The 24,535-nt window shown below is 31.1% G+C and overlaps 3 protein-coding genes across 5 annotated transcripts in view; 1 reads left to right on the top strand and 2 right to left on the bottom strand.

Annotated features, from left to right (window-relative positions):
- Positions 1–6,471: 6,471 nt before the first annotated feature.
- LOC114192597 (nuclear transcription factor Y subunit B-9-like) lies at positions 6,472–7,521 on the bottom strand. 2 transcript variants are annotated; one of them, XM_028082374.1, is made up of 2 exons: positions 7,445–7,521; positions 6,472–7,314 (listed from the first exon to the last, which is right to left on the bottom strand). In XM_028082374.1, exon 2 carries the CDS (start codon positions 7,307–7,309, stop codon positions 6,746–6,748), a length of 564 nt encoding a protein of 187 aa, XP_027938175.1. In that variant the 5' UTR covers positions 7,310–7,314; positions 7,445–7,521; the 3' UTR covers positions 6,472–6,745. The 2 variants fall into 2 exon arrangements, with proteins under 2 accessions (XP_027938175.1, XP_027938174.1); XM_028082373.1 differs by having other exon boundaries at positions 7,413–7,456.
- Positions 7,522–21,301: 13,780 nt separating this feature from the next.
- The window catches only part of LOC114191465 (pentatricopeptide repeat-containing protein At5g04810, chloroplastic-like), a 38,211-nt gene continuing 34,977 nt past the window's right edge, over positions 21,302–24,535 (top strand). The window contains exon 1 of the mRNA XM_028080637.1: positions 21,302–21,538. Within this exon, the coding sequence (XP_027936438.1) occupies positions 21,375–21,538 (164 nt within the window). The 5' untranslated portion in view covers positions 21,302–21,374. The remainder of the gene's footprint in view (positions 21,539–24,535) is intronic.
- Positions 21,826–22,859, bottom strand: LOC114191466 (nuclear transcription factor Y subunit B-9-like). Of its 2 annotated transcripts, none has more exons than XM_028080640.1 (2): positions 22,776–22,859; positions 21,826–22,648 (listed from the first exon to the last, which is right to left on the bottom strand). In XM_028080640.1, the coding sequence occupies exon 2, from the start codon at positions 22,641–22,643 to the stop codon at positions 22,047–22,049; it is 597 nt and encodes a 198-aa protein (XP_027936441.1). In that variant the 5' UTR covers positions 22,644–22,648; positions 22,776–22,859; the 3' UTR covers positions 21,826–22,046. The 2 variants fall into 2 exon arrangements, with proteins under 2 accessions (XP_027936441.1, XP_027936439.1); XM_028080638.1 differs by having other exon boundaries at positions 22,744–22,840.

Raw genomic sequence — 24,535 nt, 5'->3', positions numbered from 1 at the left:
TATATTGTGAATACTTATCTTTTAATATTTATTATTAGGATGTATTTAGTTTTAAGAATTAGGTTGAGAAACATTGAGAGGAATGTAAGTAGAGTGAATAAACAAAGTTTTAATTGAAAATAACAGTGCTCAAGCAACAATCTTAGTGCTCAACCGCAAAACGAGGGTTTTAAAGAGAAAAAGTTTAAAATTTTAAACTTAACATATATATAAACTACTACTCAATTTTAAAACCCCACTACTCTTCACCACTCACTTTGTGCGCCTTTTCAACTTCCAAACCTCATTTCCTTGAGCTCATCTCATTCAAGTTCTCAAACCTACGTCTACATTTGCATCAACACCCATCCAGGTAAAAGAAAATCATTTTATCCTTCATCTTCAAAGCTCACATATTTTTGATTTAGGGTTTGCTCAATCACAAACTGTAACCTATGACCTCAAAATGAATATTTCTTGTGCATTTAGATAATGATCACTTTTTTTCACAGATTGTGTTGACATTTTAAATTAACCCCTTCAAGAAAAACTGATTTGGAGAATGGTAAAACCTTAGATTTCATACTTTTAGTCATGCATGTCCATTTCTCTTTGAAAAATTTATTCTTGCATTCTTGCATGAACATTGATGAGCAAACTGCATTACAAAATACAATATAAATGAAATGAGAATTATGGGTTAATGGTTAGAATTTTGTAGTGACATGACGATTTAGGGTCTGTTCGTTTTAACAGACGGATTTGAAATGATTTACTGTAAACATAAAAAGCGCAGTTTACGAAAAGAAAAAAATTAAAAAAACACAGAAATCAATGCAAATTTGTTACTGTATACTTTCTTCGTATAAGAGAAGAGATTTGCGGTTAAGTTTGAGAAAATGACTTAAAAGACCTTAACATACTTTATTATATTATATATATATATATATATAATAATTTATTTTAACTTAATAATAATAATATAAATAATAAATAATATAATATAATAATATAAATAATAAATTATATAATATAATAATATAAATTTGGTGGTCGAGTATACGAATTGTATAATAGTAGAGTTCCATACTAATTTTTTATTTATTTAAAATAAAATACCATTCACAAATGTTTTGTAATATTTTTTTCAATACTATGAAAAAAATTAATTAATTTTATTAATTTTTTTAATTTATTTCTTTAAAGTGTAGCACTAAATAAAAATTTAAAAAATAATTATAACTCATAACATTAATTTATACTACTTATTATTTAAAGGGCAAAATGGTAATCTCTCTTTTATATATATTAAAACATTTTTTTTATCTATCACATCAATCAAATCACTCACAAACTCCCACAAACTTTACTTCCAAATTCACTCACAATCACCTCTAAATCCCTTAAAAAAATAACACACATTTCCCTCTCAAATTCACTCAAATCCATCTTCTTCCTCTCCCCCAAAACCATCTATCCAAGTGAACAAAGCCTTAGATTCCTCACTAGGACTAAGAAAATCATATTATTCTAGTTGGGGGAAAGATTTATATTGACTAAAAGAAGGTGGAGATTATTGTGGGTGAATTTGAAGAATTCACCAGAGTTATTGAGCGGAGGAGATGACAAAAACTGATGAAACCAAAAAACCACTACAATGAACTCATTGTAAGGGAGTTTTATGCGAACATCTACCTCTAAAACAAGAAAATGAAAAAGGCAGATCATGTTGGGTCTAAGTGTAAAAAAATATGTATGACATAGATACAATAAGGGAATTTCTAGGAGTTGGTGGAGCCACATCAAAGAAGTAGAGGAAAGAATTTCAAATCTTAAGAAGGATGTTTGTCCAGACAGGCTCACTATCCTATTGTGTGTATTAGGGAGAACTTTTGAGGTAGGAAGAACAAAGCAGCCTCAAAGAATACCACAAGCTAGCATGAAGACAGTGCCCCAAATTTGGATGACATTTCTCTTTACAAATGTGACCTTAAACTCCTACGTATCAAGCCTCACCATCATACAAGTATAATTGATTTTTTGCATCATACAAGGATACCTATTAGATGCATGAGATTTTCACCTCATACGGCTCCTCGGAAGTAATTCAAATATCTATATCTATATGGATATAGATTCTATCTAATCGATAAAATAATAGAAATAGTCATATGTTTAGTAATTAACGAAATCTCGGTATTTTTTGAGATTTCATACAATCTTCGAAATTTTTAGATCTTGTTTTCAATATCGATTCTTAGAATTGGCAAAAATATAAAAAAATTCAATAAAAGAAAAATTCTCGCGGGCGAATATTGCAAACATGATTACAATGGAAATTTGTAAGATAGTTGTCTCATAGCCCACATCCAAAGGAACTGCAAAACCATTAGCTTTCCCAAGCCTCATCACTACATTGTGCAAAATGCAAGGGGTGGATATTCCACCTCATTCAAGAAAGAAGTTGAGATTGACAACCAACAAGGTATATATCCAAGCCAATTGCACAAATAAGTTGGATAATATGCAAGGCCTAATGCTAGAACCTCAGCCCAACGCAAGAGCACAATTTCAACACATATAGCTCAAGAAACAAGAAGAATCCCTATAATCCATTGATTCACATCTTTCATACGTGTAGCAGTAGTTGCAACAAGCCATAAGGCTCAAATGGCCCTTCAATTAATCCTATTTAATTTTTCTCAACAACAACAACCTAATCAACCTCTTCAATGCATGGCCCTTAAGGAATTCATGGCCTTTATAGGTTTTCCTGAGGGGGAAAATTTTTTTCAAGAAGAGATGGTTGTTGGTGCGACACCAAATGCAACAACAAAACCACAATAGCCTGAGCTACCATAATCAGAGCATGTGCCACAACAACACAATTCAAGCAACAATACAACCACTAATGTTGGTGGTTCAGAAAATGTAGAAGGCATTAATGCATATGTTGGTGCCTCAGAAGAAAAAGGCACCAATAATGAAGTTGATGCATTTGAGGAGACTGAAGATGACCCCTTCATTGGAGGATCTAAAAATGAAAGAGAAAAAGGATATGAACAAACTTCTAACAATGAGGAGGCAACAACAACAATAGAAGGAGAAGGGCAAGCTTATGACGAGTTCTTTGACTTTGAGATAACCTTTGGATCATCTAATCTAAGAGAGCAACGAAGGAACCATCACAACCATCAACCAATAAAAACAAAGTTCATTTTAAATTTTTTCACTTTAAATTAATGCATTTGAATTTTAGTTTTAAATGTTTTTTAGACTAGTTGTTTTATTAAGTATGCATAGGTGTTATAGGATGTAAACACCTTTTTGGACATTGTTAGATTAGGAACAAGTAGAGAAAAAAAAAAGAGAGAGAAATGACACACTCTGATAACTATTTTGAAAATCTGAGAATGCAAGAAGAGAAAGAAGGATGAATCATGAGTTCTTAATAGAAATTGACACAATGTAGGACAATTTTATGGCTAAAGCTTGACACAAAGTAGTGAGTTTGATTTTGATAGATGAGTGAGCCAAACACTTCATGAGAGAATGAAAGAAGCACCTAAGTGATTGAGTCACTAGTTTTGTGTTGCATTTTTTATATCTATTAAGCATGAATGACATGGAAATGATCAAGGCAAGTTTTCTTGAGAATATTTTGGATAAACCAGAACCAAACAACCATCATACCTAATTTTCACTAAAAATACCATTTTTTAACCTTGGCCTAAAACACTCATCCCGAGTCTAGAATGTAGGTAATCAAACCCTTCTTAATGATGAAAAGGTTGCAACAAAGGTATGTGTGCCATGAAGGGAAATGATGAGTTTTGAAGTGGATAAAAAGGAACAATGTTGGGGTATGTTGAAAGCATACCAAAAATGCAGAATGTAGTTTGAATTGAGACACCTCAAAACAAAAGAAGAATGTATCAAACTCAATCAATAAAGTGTGTGCTCAAACGAATGTAAAAGAAAAAGAGATTGAGTTGCAAGAGAAAAGAAGGCAAAAGAAAAAGAAGATTGGAAAAGACTTAGATTCATGGCACTTGCATATTGTTGTTTTCCTTTTTAGCAGTGAGTCTTACTCGCTTTGTAAAACTAAATCATTTGATAGCTCAGCCACACAACAAGCCAGAAAGACCTTAGTGATCTTTGCCAATTATGTAAACATGGTAGTTAAAAATGAAATACAAAGCTAAGTGGACAGTTGCAAAGATGCCAAGAGAGCAAACACTTTGAACACTTGGGAAGATACAATTCTACACTTTAAAACAGAAAATTCATTTAGAGACTCTGTGTTGATCCTTAGCTATGTATTGGGAGGATACAATTCCATGCATTTCTAAAATCAAGGGACTAAATTGGGCTAAAATTTTGAAGAGGGACTAATTTCAATTTTCACTGAAAGTTAAGAGATCAAAAACATATTTAGCTTAAGGAATGAAAAGAAAGAAGTTTATTATTAAAAGAGAATAGTTCTATGTTCTTTATCTTGCAGTTTACCCATAATTGAATATCTCAATTTTCTTTCTTCTAGGATATCCCAGCATTTATGATGACATGTTTTTGTTAACTAATTTCAATATATGCTTTGATAATTACTTGAAAAATAAAAGCTAAATAAAATTTGTAAAACTAATAGATTATATATTTTAAAAGTGTTAAATATGTTTTTGATTCCTTAACTTTCAGTGAAAATTAGAATTAGTCCTTCTTCAAAATTTTGACCTAATTTAGTCCTCAAACTTTAAAAAAATGTGTGAATTTAATCATTTTAACCAAATTTTATTAAGTTTATTTGACATTTAAAAAGTGTTTCATGATAATATTTGAGTTAATATTGAAGTGAAATTGTGTTAAGCGGTGTGAACAACTCAAATATTATTATAAAATGCGCTTGAAATGTAAGATAAACTTAACACAATTTGTTAAAAGGTCTAAGTCCACATATTTCTAAAGATGAATGACTAAATTGGTCAAAAGTTAAAAAAAAAAACTAATTTCAAATTTTACTGAAACTTGAGGGACCAAAAACATATTTAATCATTTTTATAATTAAGGGATTCAATGTTTCTCTTTTTTTAAATAAAATAAAATAAAATAGGAATATGATGTTGGTGAACTGAGTAAAGGATGATCAAAATTGCATTTCAATAAAGATAAACAATAAATATTTCTACTTTCCAAGCAAGAAGTAGTATACATATTGGTACATAATATCATAACAATCTCAATAAAACCATCTCAGATATTCTATTTAACACCTAATTTAATATCCCTTTCATAAATAATGTTTCTGAAGTTTAATCAAATGACTTAAATATATTTTATTAAAAATATTTAGTGAAAAAATTATAACATGTTATTAATACTTTTATATATGATCTTAACATATAAAGAATTACGATAGAGTTTCTGTGTAATTTTCATACTATTTATATTTTTTTAAATACATATAAATATATATATTCTTTATTTTACTTTATTTTCTTTTTATTTATTTAAATAATAAATTTGCTTAGATTCTTGAGCTAAACAGTATTACGTATGTCATGTCAGTTTTGTCGCATGTTAGATTATTACGAGGCAAAACAGTTGACGTTTTGTGTATCTTTCGTTACGAGTTTTCTTGGACTCTTGTTTCGGTGCACTTCCTTGGACCATCTTGATTTAATTGCTTCTCTGCATCAACATGTACACATTTAATAAAATTATTAATTCACTCTCAATGAATTAGCATTCATTTCCTATGTTTTATTAATAACAATAATTTATGATTCATGGAAAACATAAATTATATTCATTAATAATATAAAATAAATTCTTAAAGGAAATTAAATTCATTATAAATGAGTTATTTCCTTTAAACTGTCTGATGCAGTTAAAAATTAAAAAAATAATAAGGGATCCCACGTTGATCAATTTCTGAGTACAACTAAGATTAGTACTAGAGATATTGTAAATGTATACTGCTTCTCTATTTTATTAACAAATTATAAACCTAATAACATGTATTTCTTTTAAATATCATATAAAATAAATATACAGTTAATTATAAACAATAAAATGTTCATAGTTTACAAATTTCAAATCATTTTTATTGATTGAGTATATACTTTCATATATTTTTGTATCAAAATATCTATATAAAAAACATTTTTTCTTGCTTCATGTAAATCATACGGATGTGAAATACTCACAACATTCTTGTTATTATATACTATAAAACTAAACTGGAACCTTTTATTATTACATGTCAAAAGTTAATTATTTCTTCGGGTTTGTCATTTTTAAAATGTAAATAATTATAAAAAAAATTATAAGAAAATACTTGATAAAATCTCATTAACATAATTAATTTTTATAAAATATCAAAAACATGAACTTTTTTTATAATAAATTATAAACTAATCAAAACTTTATATTTTGCGGTGCAATTTCTTATAATTAAATAAAATGGTATCACAATATTTATCTTTGAGGACATAACCTTGTTTATTCATCATAATAGTTCAGGATACAAAAGTGTTCAACACTGCGTAGAAAGATACTACAATGAACACAAACTGCTTTTAAACATAAAGGAAAAACATGAAACATAAACTGAGACACACACTGTCTCGAACTGAAAACACACAAACAAACTGAAGAACATAAAATAAAACACTTGAAACACTAGCATCATCTTCACGTCTCTGCATGTAGTAGTTTCACACCAGAATCATGGACCCTGTGAATGTAGCTGCATGCACAAACTCATTCACATGCAGTTATTATTATTATTATTATCATCAGCGGGTCTTGGATTACCAAAAGGGTCAAACTCATCTGGGGTTGGATTAGGGTTTGGATTAGCATAAGGGTCAAAGTTTTGAACAAATCCACCTGATGATCTGGAAGAAGAAGCTATGGAGTGTGATGGATCATAGTCAAACATTCCAAAACCATGAGGAGGATAAGGATGAAAAGGTGGGTCAAGCTCCATTGGAGGAACAGAAGTAGAACCACGTCTCCCCCCAGACATGCGTTCTCCTTCACTTTGGCGATAACGATTCAGGTAAACAGAAAGAGATTGAGCATAGTCATCAAAACCAAGTTTTCCCATAGCCCACAAAACATCTTCAGCAGTCACTGTCTTACGTTGTTCGCGCTGGCATCGGTCATTGGCTTCGGCAGTGATGAAGCTAATGTATTCCGACACACATTCTTGGACGGTCTCTTTAGCTTCGTCAGAGATTTTTGCATGTTGTGGCAAGATCCTTCGCATGATCCTCAGCACATTTGCTATTGGCATGTACTGATCTTGCTCCCTTGCTCCAGCCATAGCACCTGAAATAATTAAAAAGGAACATCCTTAGCAAACATCATAGAAAGCATAGAAAGAAAGAAAGATATATGCCATGCGACGGAAAAATAGATAATAGTACATGAAGATGAAAGCAAAGGTATCTTCGCTTACTTCACCTTCACTTGATGTTTTTATAAACCTAAACGGTGTGAGAGGCTCTATTTATTGAGAGTTTTCTTGAACAGAGAAAACAATCATGTGGACCATGGAGTGCCAGATCAGCTTGCGAGTGGATTTATTCATCAGAAGAAACTGTTACACAATGACAAAAGATTTATGGAAGAAGGTACCATTTATTGTGAATTTTTCTCGCCAATGAAATGAAACAATTATTTAATATTTTAAAGCGCGCTTAGGAAGTCATGTGAATTCGTAACAGGGAAAACATTTATTAGTCTTGAAAATCTCAAACCTATTGATGATAGTTTAAATTTTGTTTTAATATATATTAATTACTACTAATTCATTTTCATGTAGGTTACCTAACTGTGGATGATGAAATTCATTTTCTACATTTTGAGATTATTCAAATTGGACCAGCAAAGATGTTTGGAGAGAACAACTCAACTCAATGATTACTGTTATGATTATCTGTTAAAGAGCCAAACTTCAAGACATTAAGGTTAGATCCTTTTAACTATGATTTCATATTTATACTTTGTCCATTTTCTTTCCCCAATAATTGCACTCTCAGTTTACCATGATTTGGTCTTTCATTTGAGAGTAAATCTTATAAATGGAAATTATAATAAAAGATTATTAAAACATTTTTTTACTGTTTTTTAGATAGGTATTTTGACAATGAAATCAAATAAGGTACTCATAGTCACATTCCTTATATGAGAAGACGTTGCTTTAACTTGACCATGATTAACCTTTACCCAGAAATAGAATGAATATTGATAAAATGAAAAATACATGAAATATAAAGATTCTAATATGTCATCGTGTTAGAGTTTCACAGATACAGTTGAAAAAAAAAATATGACAATGGCACACATTTTAAGGAATTTAACGTACGTGGCTATTGTCTATTTCTATAAGAATTATTAGTTTTTTTAATAATAAGTTATATTTTTTATATTTCAGATAGATGTTTTCCCTTTCCAAATCCGGTCGAATAAAGACACTTGAAAATGACAACTCATATTAGGTGACATGTGAGATTATAAATCTAACATAGATTTTTCTTTTTATAAATGTTTTTTTTATTAAAGTAACACATTAGTATGAAAAACAACTTTTTTTTAATTAGTTATTTAAAACAAATTATGTACTTTTAAAGAATCAACTTAACCTAAATGTATATAATGTTAAAAATTGTAAATCATATGTTAATTATTCATGTGATATAAAAAAAAGTTTATTTTTACATCGGTTGATTGATCTTTTGTTATATGTTAGACATTTTAGATTGGTTTACTTGCACTGACTAACTAAAAATGTATTTTTTAAATTAAGTTTTTTTTTTATCAATTCAAAACCTTTGATGTAATAAAAAAATTTAAAATCACATAATTTGAACTACAAAACATACACTAACAAAATTGTGTCATTTCATGTTTGGGAATAACGCATGCATATAATAAACCTATTAACTAATAACTATCGTAGATACTTAAAAAAGGCATAAATCTTCTTGAATATCAAATTTATTAAGACACAAAAACAATATCTGATGGGTGGTTACGAGGTATTAATTTGATCTATATGTGATTCATTTTATTCTTTATATTTATTTGACTCAAGTGAGTCTTTATTTGTTAAGAAAGATTCAATTGAAACCAAAATTTTAAAACCAATAATATGATTAGAACATGTTTATAAATCAAAATTTTTATTTGAAAATTAAACCACATATGATTAGAACATGACCAACAATATGTTAAACATTTCATGTGTTGTATATTCACCTATTTATTTTGAATGGTTCTAAATACATTACAAAAATATAGAAATATGTGAGAAGAAAAGAGTTTGAACCAATAAGTAGAGGAGTGGACAGGAGTTGCAGAAATCACAAGGGCTACAGCGGTGGATTATGGAGGGCAGTGGAGGGGGGACTCTGAATTGTTTTAGATTTTCGAATACACCAACTTTTTATGTTGAGTAAAATATCAGATGTAAAAGACACTTTTTCAGTGGATTTCTAATTTAACCAATGTAAATAGTTTGTTTTTACACCACCACATTTTTTTTGTCAATTGAAATTGTAATATAAATAAGTCTTTTCAGTTAATTATGTGTCATAAAATAAAAAATCTTATCATAGATAAGATCCCGAGTCATGAAAATTAAAAACAAAAAATTAGCTTAAAACGTCAACAATTAAAGGAAAGGTTGATAAGTTAGTAATTTTGGGTCATGCATGTATATGATATATAATTAAATGTGTTAGGGCCATACAAATAATGAAGTGATCTGACTAAATTAAAGATTTAGCTAAAGACATATGTCATAAAAATAAATATTGTGTAGAGACCATTTAGTAATTTTTAATTTGATGAGGGGCCAAATTAGAAATACTAAAACTTAAGTAATTCAGTTTATAAATTGTTGTGGTCCCCTTCTGAGAGCACACAGAGTCATAACGTACTTTTCAAGTTACTGTTCCTTTCTCTCTATCCCCATCAAGAGAGAAAACCAAAGGGAAATAAAGGTGCTCTACAGGAGGAAGATCACTGAATAACGAAGAGAACAACATCGTTATGGCTAATTCAGGTACGCTTCCGTTTACTATTTACAACATGTTTATGAGTATGAATATTGTTTATGATTGATCATTAGAATCAATATTAGGATCATATTCTGAGTTTATGCTAACATATCCACTGAAATAAAACTCATAAGGTGGTTTATAACTCAATAGAATGCACTGGTATATAAAGAGTGAACAAAAGAATAAAAAGAATTAAGCGAACCAAGTTTATCTCTTGACTAATCTGGTACCAGAACTTTATTTAAAACAATATTTATAAAAATGTTAAATATGTTTTTATTTAACTTTTAGTGAAAATTAGAATTAATCTAACTTAGAAATTTTAAACCAATTTAGTCTATCATCTTTATAAATGCATAGACTTAGTTATTTTGACCAAATTTTGTTAAGTTTATTTGATGTTTCAAACATGTTTCTCAACTAACATTGAAGTGGAAATGTATAAAATGGTGTAAACAACTCAAACGCTATTGTGAAACCCGTTTAAAACTAGCCCATAAAGATTATTTAAATTCACCTAATAAGCTTCGGTTTCAAGAAAAACGAAACCTTTAAAAACGCGATCAAATTTTTGAAATTATTTGCACATTATAAGCTTCAATTATAGGATAAATCGAAGTCTATCTAGTTGTACAAATAATTTTAAAAATCGCCACGTTTTTTAAAGGCTTTACCTTAGATGTTGTCAATATCCAATTTTGTCCGGGTGAATAAATTTATTTTCGTAAAAAAGATAAAAAATAAAAAAAAATAGTTAATGGTAAATAAACATAAGGTGAAACAAAAAAATTCACAGATTTTCGAAATTTAATTTTAGAAAAAAGAAAAGAAAAAAAGAGATGAAAAAAAAAGAGAACAAAAGGAAAAAGAAGAAGGAAGAACCCAATTTGTTTTTAATTATCACACTCCTTCTCATAAACCCAAGAACCCAACGTACCCTTTGTTTCTGATAGAGAAAATAGTGATATGATTCTAATAATTAGAAGCAATATCTCTTCTAATGATTAGAATCAATATTATTGATGATGATTGATTTTGTGTTTTGATTTGCTACGATTTGATGATTCCCTAATGTATTGCTATCATGACCAATTCCTTTTGTATATTGTTCTTTACAATTAAGGCTAGAATTGCATTGATATTGCGATGTGTGAATATGAATGCGCAGTCTGTCATAGGAGAAAAGGATTGAAAAAAAAGAGAGAAAACAAAATATTATCTACACTTCCTCTCTCCTTCTTATTACCACCCACATAGACACACATTCTTTTTTTATCTCTCGTAAAAAAATAGAAAAGGAGGCAAGAAAAATAAGAGAAAAGGTAGTTATAATATACAAAATGAGAGAGTGAGATTGATACAAGAGAAGAGGCACTAGTGCAGTTTTGGCCTTTTAACTCGCGTTATAGGCATCGATTCTCGTTAACCGAAGCATAAAATGGCGCGATAACACTTTTGCAATTTTTTCAACTTTTACGTCTCGATTCACTAGAAAACCAGTGCCAGAAGGTCTTATATGCCTCGATTTTGAAGACTCGAAGCCTAAAAGTTGGCTAATATTTCAAAAATGCCACTACAATAATGATATTTAGCCTCGGTTGGAATTGAACCGCAGCCAAAAATTGTTTTTTACCCTCGGTTAAAAATTGAATCGAGGCCAAAAATTATTTTCTGCCTCGGGTGGAATTGACTCGCTGCCAAAAACTATTTTCTGCCTCAGTTAAAAATTTAACCGAGGCCAAAAGGTTCGTTAGGGTTCAAAAATTGCGAATCACTTTTTTTCTTCTTCTTCCTCGCGTGCGCGTTATCTCTCTCAGCCACCCACCTCCATTGTTGCTGCTGCACTCCGACCACTCGCGACTACTTGACGTTTGGCTCATTCGTGTTCTGGCTTGGCGAAGTGCAATTTGGGGCTCGCAAAGTGGGCATCAGTTCCTTGTGTTGCAGGTGCGTGGCAGACTGATGTTGTGCGTGGATGGAGATCTATCGTTGATGGTGGCGAGACGTGTAGGTGGCGGCAACGTGAAGAAACTTGTCGTTGCGACGAAGGTAGTTTCGCGATTTGGGGGAGGAGACACGATTTAGGGTTTGTGATTTGCTACAGATGGTTGATTTTTGTTTGCATTTATGCAAGTGTGATGTTCACATTTTCGCGTATGAAGAATATGGAGGTTCCATGGTGGTGGCACGATTCACAAATTGCTCTTACGATGAAGGAGAAGATTGCAGTGGCTGCAGATCTTTGGTTCTGAGTTTCGGATGTGGCGGTGGTTGATGGAGCTATGGTGGAACCATGGTGGCTGCCTAGGGTTTCTGGTGGAGAAGATGGGATGTTGAAAATGCAGAGAGGCACATATGGCCTCGGTTCTCAGCAGAACCGAGACAGAATATGGAGTTTCTGCTTCGGTTGAGATCCGAGGTAAAAACTTAACCTTTTTGGCCTCGTCCTAATATGTCTCGGTTCTAGAACTGGGCAAAATGACAAAAATAACCGCTGCCAAAAGCCCTTCCTGCACTAGTGAGGGATTAAGAAGTGTACTAGGTATGTCATTGTTATTATTATTTTTTATTTATTCATTCTCTTTTTCTTACATTATCTTTTAATATTGAATGCGTTTTTGTTTTACACCTAACTTTGGTCTTTTACTTAAGGGATATTATTTTCTACTTTTCATAAATATTTTATTCTAAAAATCACAAAAAATAGTTTTCTTCATCCCTTTTAATGTTTGTCCGACCGCTCGCATCACGTGACATCAATTTTTCAAAATTCGTTTTCTAAAAAATATAAAAGAAAATATCAAGAACTAAAGATAAAAAACAGTTTTCTTTGTTTAATTTTTGTGTTTTTCCGGCTGCTCGCGTCGCATGACACTCATTTCCAAATAATTAAAAATTCCAAAACAATATAAAAAGGTTTTCAAAATCCATCAAACAAATATCAATTTTTTTCTCAAGTAGGTTTTTCATATAAAACTATGTAACTCTGATTCTCTATGGTGAATGGAGATACGTAGGAGCGATGATTAATCCTCATCGGGTCCAAAAAACTAAAAAAAAATTGTTTCTTTAGTACATCCTTTTATTATTATTTTTGGGAAAATTAAATATTTTGAAAACCACATCCTTTTGCATGTTTAATTAAAGGTACCGTCTTAGGATAGACACTATGGGGTGTTAATACATTCTCTACGCGTAACCGACTCCCGGACCCAAAATCTGATTTTTTGCAGACCTTGTCTTATTTTTTTTTGTTTTTCCGTAGTTTTCCAAAATAAACTATGGTGGCGACTCTAAACTCTGTTTTTGCAAATTTTATTTTTGGTTTGTCATCTCCTCGTGATTTTGGTCGCGACAAGTGTCAAAGTATAGGGTTCAGTTCTAGGTTAAACTGAAGCTTATACCTTAGCTGCATGAGTATAGGTTTCGGTTATTTCAAATAACTAAAGCCTATACTCATGCAATCAGGGTATAGGTTTCACATTTTTCTAGAATCGAAGGTTATATTGATTTTCATAGGGTTAATTTATGAATTTTTATAATCCGTGAAAGGTCCTATTTATTAACGTCATTGCATTCTTCTCCTTTGTCATTGCAAATTCATGTTTTCCTACATTATAGCTATCATTAGTCGTTTTTGTCTTCCATTTATCTCTTCTCCTTCATCACTGCATTCTTCTCGTTTCAAATTTATCTCTTCCTTTCGTTCTTATTTTTCTCTTCCTCCTATTAACACATTTTTTCTTCTTGTCTTGATGCGCCATTGCATTTTGGTGGCCATTTTCACCTTTTCGCATTGGGGCACCACAACATTGCATGTTTGTATTGGTCTTGGTCTATTGTGTTTAAGGTGTCACAACATTCTTATTGTCTTAGATGTTTGGTTCATGTTTGTTGGTCTTTCTCTCTTACTCTTACTCTTGTCTCATCGTCGTTCTCGCTCTCTCCCGCTCTTCTGATCCTTTGTTGTGCCAAATATTTTTACATATTTGAAATATGATTTTAATATACGTTATTTAATGAAATTATTATATCCTTAATACATTGATTTACTATTCTATTTTTAAAATTGGTGAATTATATGCTTAAATTTTGTTTGTTTGAGATTGTTGTCGCATTGAGATTCAAAACGAAAATTCTTTATTGTTTCCAAGTTTTTTGAAAAAAATTATATTTGTTTTTATAAAATTAACATAAATCTTGAATTGTTCGGTTGGACAGTTTAATAAGATTAATCATTTTTAATGGTTTATTAGTGCACGAGTTATTATACTTAAATTAAAGTTCTTTTAGTCTAAATCCAATGCAACAAATTTTTGCTCAAATGGACATATGTGGAAGAAGTTATAAGTCAAACAATCAACAATGGTCAAAGCATTACAAATCTTAATTTTAATTGAAAAACATGCATCTTAAGCTGTATTTACTATAACTCATAAATTTCCAAAAATTTGCAAAACTAAGCTAAAAATGAAATAAAGAAATAAAAATCCCAAGGGAATGTAATAAGTCATAAAATGAGAGCATGAAAATTGAATTATCAATATTCTATCCATCAATAAGGCTCAAAATCTCACGAGGTCAAAATTCTACCACAAAAGATTCAATCAAATAATTTTCAAATCAACTGAATTGACAATTTTCATAAATAATTCATTCAAAAAAAAATCAAGACTCCAATCTTTCCAAAATTATGACAATCCCCATCATTAAAACAAATCCAAAAAATTCAATGAAAATATTTTTGAAAAAAAGAAAGAGAAAACAAAAGAAGTTTTGTAGAGAGAAACATTGTTGAAAGTATTTCGGGTAGACTCTAAAAAAAGAGAGAAGTCTCAAATGGACAAGCTTAAGAACCTAGTCTTCCCTAAATATAACAAAATAGTAATGTAGAAAAAATTCCATCACCGATGACAATTACAACTTCGACAATGGTGGCTGCCCCAACAAACGACATCTATGAAAAGAATAAAGGTAGAACTACAAGTTGGATGTACTTTAGACAAACCCGATAATCAAAGGAAATGGTGCACTTCAAGCAACCTTAAATTAAACCATAGCCAAGTCGATAAAGAATAAGTTCAAAAGAGGGACTCCCAAGTTCGGGACCTTTGATATCATCTTAAGAAGTAGACCTTTAAGTCTAACTCAACACTACAAAATCAACTTGTAAGGTAAAATTTGTATCCAGTTATATAATATAAATTTACCTTATATCTAATAGATGTAGGGTCATCAACACACCCCTCTCATGCCAAGACATGTACATCTAAAATGTAAGACAAAATATTTAAATGTAGTCTAATAATGGATAACGTGATAACTCAGACAAACAACAAACTTCCTTAAAATATGTTTTAAATAATTGTAATATCAACTTGAAAAGATTAAGCTGAAAGAAAAAAATATTATGTAATTGACTGGTTTGAAACAATACATCAATTTCTATATATAGAGAACTCTAACCTTAAATCTAAAACACCAACGTGCTCGTACTATGCTTCTATTACTCCTATGTCAATTATTTCTCTTCATAACTTCAATAATTTGGTATTGCAAGTTGTCTTCTTACGGACATGTGAAAAATGGATGTTGAATCAAGTTTCTCCTAAGTAGCTCCTCCTGTCCTTGATGGGGCAAACTACGATCTCTCTAGGTTATGAAAATGGGAGCTTACCTAGAGGCTTTGGATCTTTAGGAAGCCATTGAAGAGGACAACCAAGTACTTCCATTGTCTGACAATCCCAGCATGGCCCAGATCAAAGTCACAAGGAGAAAAAAACTCAGAAAGCCTGACAATCCCAGCATGGCCCAAATCAAAGTCACAAGGAGAAAAACACTCAAAAAGCAAAGGCAAAATCATATCTCTTTGTTGGTGTTTCAACAACTATCTTCACTAGAATAACAACCTTGTTAGCATTGCGAAAAATTGGGTCACCCACCATTCAAATGTTGGAAAAGACCAGACACAAAGTGTAATCAGCTTGGACATGAAGCTATAATTTGTGGAACAAATTTCAACATGAAGCCAATGCCCAAGTTGTTGAGCAAGATAAAGAAGTTCATAATTCTTCTAGCAACATTTGCAACATCTTTTTTAGGAAACAGTAACTCAGAATACTGGTTGATTGATAGTGGTTGTACCAACCACATGGTGTATGATAAAACTATATTCAAGGACTTAAAGCCTACTAAAGTCTCCAAGGTCATAATAGGGAATGATGACTATATTTCTACAAAAGGAAAAGGAACCATAGTAATTTCAACGAGCTTAGGTACAAAAGTAATATCATATGTTCTTTATGTACCTAACATTGATCAAAATTTGTGTAAATCAGCTAATGGAAAATGGATTTAAAGTGTCCTTTTGTTATGTGAAAAAACGGCAAGTGCACCGATCGCATGTAACAAGTAATAAATTTCATTCTCTCTACATGGACTTGTGCAACACATGACAACTCTCCTAAATCACAACTCAAATAAAAAACAAAGCTCACAAAAACACAAAGAAACTATTTTTGGTATTTTATCAAACATTTGGTGTGCAACAGAATTTTATCATAGATTATATACAATTGTCAAGACTAGATTTCATTCACTTTATTCTCATGCATTGTCAAACATCTCAATTTAGATTTAATGTCAAAAACAACTCACAAGAATACTCAAATCATATTCCTAGCGACTTTCAGTCTATGATAACTCATCAAGATCCATTAGGTATTCAATTTCAGTTCTAGGTTCAAAAGACATTTTCCAACACCTCAAGAACCACAAATCATGCATGGGTGACCAAACCAAAGTAAGCATTAAGCATGGAAGTCAAATACTAACATAGAAATGGAAAAGCATATGGATAAACATCACACAATACACAAGAATTCAGTTCATTACATCTAATCTCAACAAATAGGTTTAGCTCTCCATGATGGAGAACCTAGGTTTTACAAATTGAAGAGATAGGGAAGAAATAGAAAGCAAAGAGAAGATGCAAGCCTGATAATGTAGATTTTTACCATTATTTTGGCTATCTTTTGTTAAGTAAATCAACTCCTCATGAGCTTTTAACCCACTTAATCCTCACTTTTACTTTGCTTTTGTTAATAAATCCAATATGGGTTACATAGATCTAATTATACCACTAATCCCAATTTTTGTGTCTAATTTAATGATAGGAAGCTTTTTGTCTCAAGCCCAAATCATATGATTCATTACTCTTTATGTAAATATTTGTATTAACTAAGTTGATTTATTTCCTTTATGGATTACATGATGTATCTATAAATAGGACTATTCCTATCAATAATAATACATAGATGAGTTGCTCCCTATTCTCTCATTCTCTATTCTCTATTGTTTCTTCTCTTCTCTGTTATCTATTATTCTCTCTGTTATCCGCTTTATTTCATAAAATGTTATCAGCACGATGCTCAAACCAATTGAGGACTAGTGGAAGATTTTTCTCTCTAACGACGGTGCTATGCGTGTCTCAATCCAAACTCTTTCTAATCCTTTCTCAATTTATAATTTTACCTTATATTCTTCCTCTTGTGATAAGAATTGTTTGACTTTATCAATTTTCATCTTCGTCTTATTATTTTTATTTTTATTATGACAGTGATTATTATTATTATTTTGATGATGATTATTATTATTAATATTATTATTTTATGTGTTAGTTCTAAACACGCGAAACGTTGCAAAATTTGGATTTGTGACCCTTGATATTACAAGGAAGAATTCCTTATATTGAATTTTAAATGTTGAAATACATTTAGATGCAATGGATAGTGGGATACCATTAAATAAAAAAATAAAGCATCTAAACAACTAATTTGCTCATGCGACAAAACATTGTGAAAAGAGATTTCACAAATATTATGAATTTATTTCATGCCTATATATGGCTGGCAGGACAAAGTAATAAAGCTTTTAATGAAAAATCATGAGATCCGCCTAAACTGCTCATTCCCAGAAGTGAATGCAACAACATTTGATTTATATTTTCATGATCGTGACCGTGATATTGATTATGAACATGGTTATAAAGGAAATTTCAAAGACACATTTTGTCACCAGAAGGGGAACAATAATGTGAAAAAGGGAAAAGGAAAATGTGAAAATATTGACAAAAGAATATGAAAGTATATATTATCATTACGGTGGTAAAGACCATTTGAGTTGTAGCATCTTACAAATAATGAGAAGAACATAGAAACACATTTTGGTTATGAAGATGGTGATTCTGATTATGGTCATATGGATGTTACTCATCTTGATACTATTATTTTCTTTGCTAAATCAAATGGAAGCATTGATCACTTCATTGGTTATGAGAGTGTTAAAAAAATCATACTGATATTTACGTTTATATGAAGAATAAATGTTGACACTAGTACCAAAGGTTGTGTCTTATTGATAGTGCAACAACTTATACAATTCTCAAGAGTAATAAATTTTTCTCTTGTTTGATAGTGCGAGACATCAATGTTAGTATTATTTATAGTACTACAAATATATTTGAAGGCTTTAGAAAAACTATTATACTTCTACCAAGAATTTGAATAGAAACTTATTAAGTTTCAAGGATATTTGTCCAAATGCATATTATATTGAGACAAACAATGAAAAATATATGAAATATTTTTATATCTCTACGATTGAGTTGAAAAAAAGAAGTATATTGGAGAAATTATCAACATTCTCTTATGGTTTGTACTACACGTATATTAGTACAGTTGAAATGCATGTCATGGTAAACCAGAAGTTTACGAATCAAAATGAATGTCTTGTTTGACATGATCAGTTGGATGATTTGTACTACGCATATATTAGTACAATTAAAATGCATGAAGCATGGTAGGCTTGTTAATTCCAAAGACACGTTTGAAGCGTGATAGGCCTATTGGTTCCAAAGATAAAAAACTCTTGAATGAGAAAGGGAGCTAAAATGCAAAATGACCTAATAAAAAAGGTTGAAATCCCAAAAGATTCATTTGACGTAATTAATGGTTCGGTTGCAGAAGAACCTCAGGTACCTAAAATTGTTGAAAATAATGAGATCTCAATAAATTATGTCATGAATCATATAATATGGAACCAAAATGAAGTTAACATTGACAAAACTTTTACTTATAACATAGCGACGAATGCTATGAATGACAATGAGGATCAAAAAACAATGATCATTGAAGATTGCTGGCAAAGAAAATATTAGCCAAAATGAAAATATGCAAAGAAGCATAATTATATTTGCTTGCTAAACGAAAGGTTTTTGGACGTATAGTTTGCACACCTGAAGTTGTGAAACCCGTTGGGTACATATGGATTTTTGCGCAAAAATCAAATTAAGAATGGTGAAATTGTTAGATACAAAGCAATTGGTTGCTCAAAGTTGTTCACAAAACCTTGTATTGATTTGTGAAAAAAACATATTCACTGGTATTATATGCAACAATATTGCAATATTCGATTATCCTAGTTGCACAACAAGATTTGCATTTACATCTAATGGATGATGTTACAACATATTCATACGGTTCTTTTGAGAATCATATTTATATGAAAATCCCTGAAGGATTTTATTTGCCCAACAAGACAAATTCTAAAGAGGGTTATTCAATAAAATTGAACATGCTCTTTTATTGATTAAAGCAATCAGGACGTATGTGGCATAACCGTCTTATTGAGTACTTATTAAAAGAAGGATATAGAAATGGTCTTATTTGTTCTTGTACTTATATGAAAGGATCCAAAAATGAATTTGCCATAATTATTGTTTATGTAGATGACATAAACACCGTTGGAACTCCTAATGAGCTCACAAAGGCAATTGATTACTCAAAGAAATAATTTGAGATGAATGATCTTTGAAAGGCAAAGTCTTATTTGAAATTAGAAATTGAGTATTTAAATAAAGGTGTTTTTATACGTCAAGAGGCTTATATAATTAAGGTGCTTAAAATATTCTAAATGAACAAGTCATGTCCATTATGCACTCCAATAGTTGTGAGGTCGTTAAATGTTGATAAAGACTCTTCTTAGACCTCAAGAAAATGATGAAAATCTTCTTGGTCCAGAAGCACCATATCTTAGTGTCATAGAAACACTAATGTATCTTGCTAATTATACTCAATCTAATATTGCATTTGTTGTAAATTTGTTAAGTAAGATATATTTCTTCAACTACAAGAAGAAAATGGTTTGGAGTAAAACATATACTTCATTACTCTAAGGGTACTACGAATATGAGCTTATTCCATCCAAATGATTCAGATTCAGATCAATGAGTTATGTATATGCATGTTATTTTACATATTCTCACAATGTCACAATGGTTGATCACAAACAAGATGTTTGTTCACATGTGGTAGCACAATGGTTTCATGAAGGTATATGAAACAAATCATAGTAGCAACATTGTCTAATCATACAGAATTACGCGAAAAGTTGTGAATATGTTTGGCTAAGGTCTATAATTCAACATGTGCAAGAAACTTGTGACTATCCCCGAAAAAGATGGAATCAACAACCATATATGAAGACAATAGTGTATTGTTCAATTGAAAGATGATATAGATATCCAAAAATTCATTCATCTGAAAATATGGCAAGTCTATTTATGAAGTTTTTGCCAAGAAGAACTTTTGAATAAATGATTCACAAGTTCGGACTCTGTCACCTTAATCATGTAAGTTTACATGAGGGAGAGAAATAGAATATGTGATAAACTATATTGTATTAAAGAATACAAAATGTTGTACTTTTTTCCTTCACTAGGTTTTTTATCCCAGAGGGTTTTTCTTAGTAAGGTTACACATTCTTTATCAATGAACACTCAATGGGAGTGGTTATGAATTAATGATTGTCCATTAATTTGATACATTTACTCATATGATTGGTACTCATATGATTTATTACTCTTTATTAAATATTTGTATTAACTAAGTTGATTTATTTCCTTTATGGATTACATGTTGTATCTATAAATAAGACTCTTCCTATCAATAACAATATATAGATAAGTTGTTACTCCCTATTCTCTCATTATCTATCTGTTCTCTAGTGTTTTTTCTTTTCTCTGTTATCTATTATTCTCTCTATTATCTGTTTTATTTCATAACAGAAAACATTTTTTACACATAAATAATAAATTACAAATAACCAACAAATATTTTATAGTTTTAATCCGTATATTATATTTATTTATATAATTATTTGTACCTTTAAAAAATGTAATAAATTAATATCTTACGTATTACCCCTGCAGTGGAGAGTCGCGAGGTGGTGCTCACTACAACAAACAAACTTTAAACGATAACAATGGAACCCTTCTCTTTCAGCACCTCACACTTATCCATATCCACCAACACCACCATTTTCTCCCCCAAACACCACCCTCCCTCCGCCGTCACCACCACCATCTCCTTCTCTCTCAAACCTCCCTCAGACTCCGGCAACTCCGCCACCCCTCGCCGCCCCTCCAAATCCCTCAAAACACCTCCAACCTCAAACGATAACAAGGCGGCGATGCGAGCTGTTGAGTTTGACGGCGTAGATTTTCACGGGAGAGTTCTAACGGTGAAGCTAGACGACGGTAAGAGGATGAGGGAGAAGAGTCAAGAGCGGGCGCGGTGGTTGGAAGGGAATGGCGACAAGGGAGAGTATCCATCCACGTGGCATGAGGAGAGGGACGGATCAAGGAAAGGGTTCCAGAAGGTTCTGCAAACCCAGCCCGAGAATTGGCAGGCCGTTGTGACAGCCTTCGAGAAAATTAAGAAGGTTTATCATTTTTTTTATACATACACATATATTTATACATGAAGCATCAAAACATAAACTGAGACACACTGTCTCGAATAGAAAACACACAACCAAACTGAAGAACATAAAATAAAACACTTAAAACACTAGCATCATCATCAAGTCTCTGCATGTAGTAGTTTCACACCAGAATCATGGACCTTGTGAATGTAGCTGCATGCACAAACACATTCACATGCGATGATTATTATTATTATTATTATTTTCATCAGCAGGTCTTGGATTACCAAAAGGGTCAAACTCATGGAGGTTTGGATTAGGGTTTGGATGAGCATAAGGGTTTGGATTAGGGTTTGGATTAGCATAAGGGTCAAAGTTTTGAACAAATCCACCTGATCTGGAAGAAGAAGCTATGGAGTGTGATGGATCATAATCAAACATTCCAAAGCCATGAGGAGGATAAGGATGAAAAGGTGGGTTAAGCTCCATTGGAGGAACAGAAGTAGAACCACGTCTCCCCCCAGACATGCGTTCTCCTTCACTTTGGCGATAACGATTCAGGTAAACAGAAAGAGATTGAGCATAGTCATCAAAACCAAGTTTTCCCATAGCCCACAAGACATCTTCAGCAGTCACTGTCTTACGTTGTTCGCGCTGGCATCGGTCATTGGCTTCGGCAGTGATGAAGCTAATGTACTCCGAGACACATTCTTGAATGGTCTCTTTAGCTTCGTCGGAGATTTTTGCATGTGGTGGCAAGATCCTTCGCATGATCCTCAGCACATTTGCTATTGGCATGTACTGATCTTGCTCCCTCGCTCCAGCCATGGCACCTGAAATAATTAAAAAGGAGGAACATCCTTAGCAAACATCATAGAAAGCATAGAAAGAAAGATACACATGCCATGCGAAAAATAGATAATAGTACATGAAGATGAAAGCAAAAGTATCTTCGCTTACTTCACCTTCCCTTGATGTTGTTTTTATAAACCTAAACGGTGTGAGAGGCTCTATTTATTGAGAGTTCTCTTGAACAGTGAAAACAATCATGTGGACGATGGAGTGCCAGATCAGCTTGCGACTGGATTTATTCATCAGAAGAAACTGTTACATAATGACAAAAGATTTATGGAAAAAGGTATCATTTATTGTGAAGTTTCCTCGCCAATGAAATGAAACAATTATTTAATATTTTAAAGCGCGCTTAGGAAGTCATGTGAATTCGTAACAGGGAAAACATTTATTAGTCTTGAAAATCTCAAACGTATTAATGATAGTTTAAATTTTGTTTTAATATATATTAATTACTACTAATTCATTTTCATGTAGGTTACTTAACTGTGGATGATGAAATTCATCTTTTACATTTTGAGATTATTCAAATTGGACCAGCAAAGATGTTTGGAGAGAACAATTCAACTCAATGATTATTGTTATGATTATAAGTTAAAGAGCCAAACTTCAAGACATTAAGGTTAGATCCTTTTAACTATGAATTCATATTTATACTTTGTCCATCTTCTTTCCCCAATAATTGTACTCTCAATTTACCATGATTTGGTCTTTCATTTGAGAGTAATCTTATGAATGGAAATTATAATAAAAGATTACTAAAACATTTTTTACTGTTTTTTAGATAGGTATTTTGACAATGAAATCAAATAAGGTACTCATAATCACATTCCTTATATGAGAAGACTTTGCTTTAACTTGACCATGATTAACCTTTATCGAGAAATAGAATGAATATTGATAAAATGAAAAATACATGAAATATAAAGATTCTAATATGTCATCGTGTAAGAGTTTCACAGATACAGTTGAAAAAAAAATATGACAATGGCACACATTTTAAGGAATTTAACGTACGTGGCTTACGTGGCTATTGTCTATTTCTATAAGAATTATTAGTTTTTTTAATAATAAGTTATATTTTTTATATTTCAGATGATGTTTTTCCTTTCAAATCCGGTCGAATAAAGACACTCTAAAATGACAACTCATATTAGGTGACATGTGAGATTATAAGTCTAACACAGATTTTTTTTTGTTATAAATGTTTTTTTTTTATTCAAGTGAGGTAACACATTAGTATGAAAAAAAACTTTTTTTAATTAGTCATTTAAAACAAATTATGTACTTTTAAAGAATCAACTTAACCTAAATGTATATAATGTTAAAAATTGTCAATCATAGTAGAATCCAAGCTTAAAAAACTCTTTGGTTATGTTAGACATTTTAGTACCTAAAATAAGAAGAAAAAAAAATTATATCAGTTGATATAGAAAATTGGATGTAAAAACTACATCTTAGGTTGGTTTACTTGCACTGACTAACTAAAAATGTCTCATTTTTTAAATTAAGTTTTTCTTTTTTTAATCAATTCAAAACCTTTGATGTAATAAAAAAATTTCAATCACATAATTTGAACTACAAAACATACACTAACAAAGTTGTGTCATTACATGTTTGGGAATAACTGCATGTATATAATAAACCTATTAACTAACTATCGTACATACTTAAAAAAGGCAGACATCTTCATGAATTTCAAATTTATTAAGACACAAACAATATCTGATGGATGGTTACGAGGTATTAATTTGATCTATATGTGATTCATTTTATTCTTTATATTTATTTGAATCAAGTGAGTCTTTATTTTTTAAGAAAGATTCAATTGAAACAAAAAATTTCAAAACCAAACAATATGATTAGAA

The sequence above is a fragment of the Vigna unguiculata genome, chromosome 7, assembly GCF_004118075.2.
Source record: "Vigna unguiculata cultivar IT97K-499-35 chromosome 7, ASM411807v1, whole genome shotgun sequence".
NCBI lineage: Eukaryota > Viridiplantae > Streptophyta > Magnoliopsida > Fabales > Fabaceae > Vigna > Vigna unguiculata.
This window is presented reverse-complemented; position numbering and strand designations above follow the sequence as displayed.

Bases quoted from the DNA above. Each gene is read 5' to 3' on its own strand.
- LOC114192597 (XM_028082374.1), bottom strand. From the start codon at position 7,309: ATGGCTGGAGCAAGGGAGCAAGATCAGTACATGCCAATAGCAAATGTG.
- LOC114191466 (XM_028080640.1), bottom strand. From the start codon at position 22,643: ATGGCTGGAGCGAGGGAGCAAGATCAGTACATGCCAATAGCAAATGTG.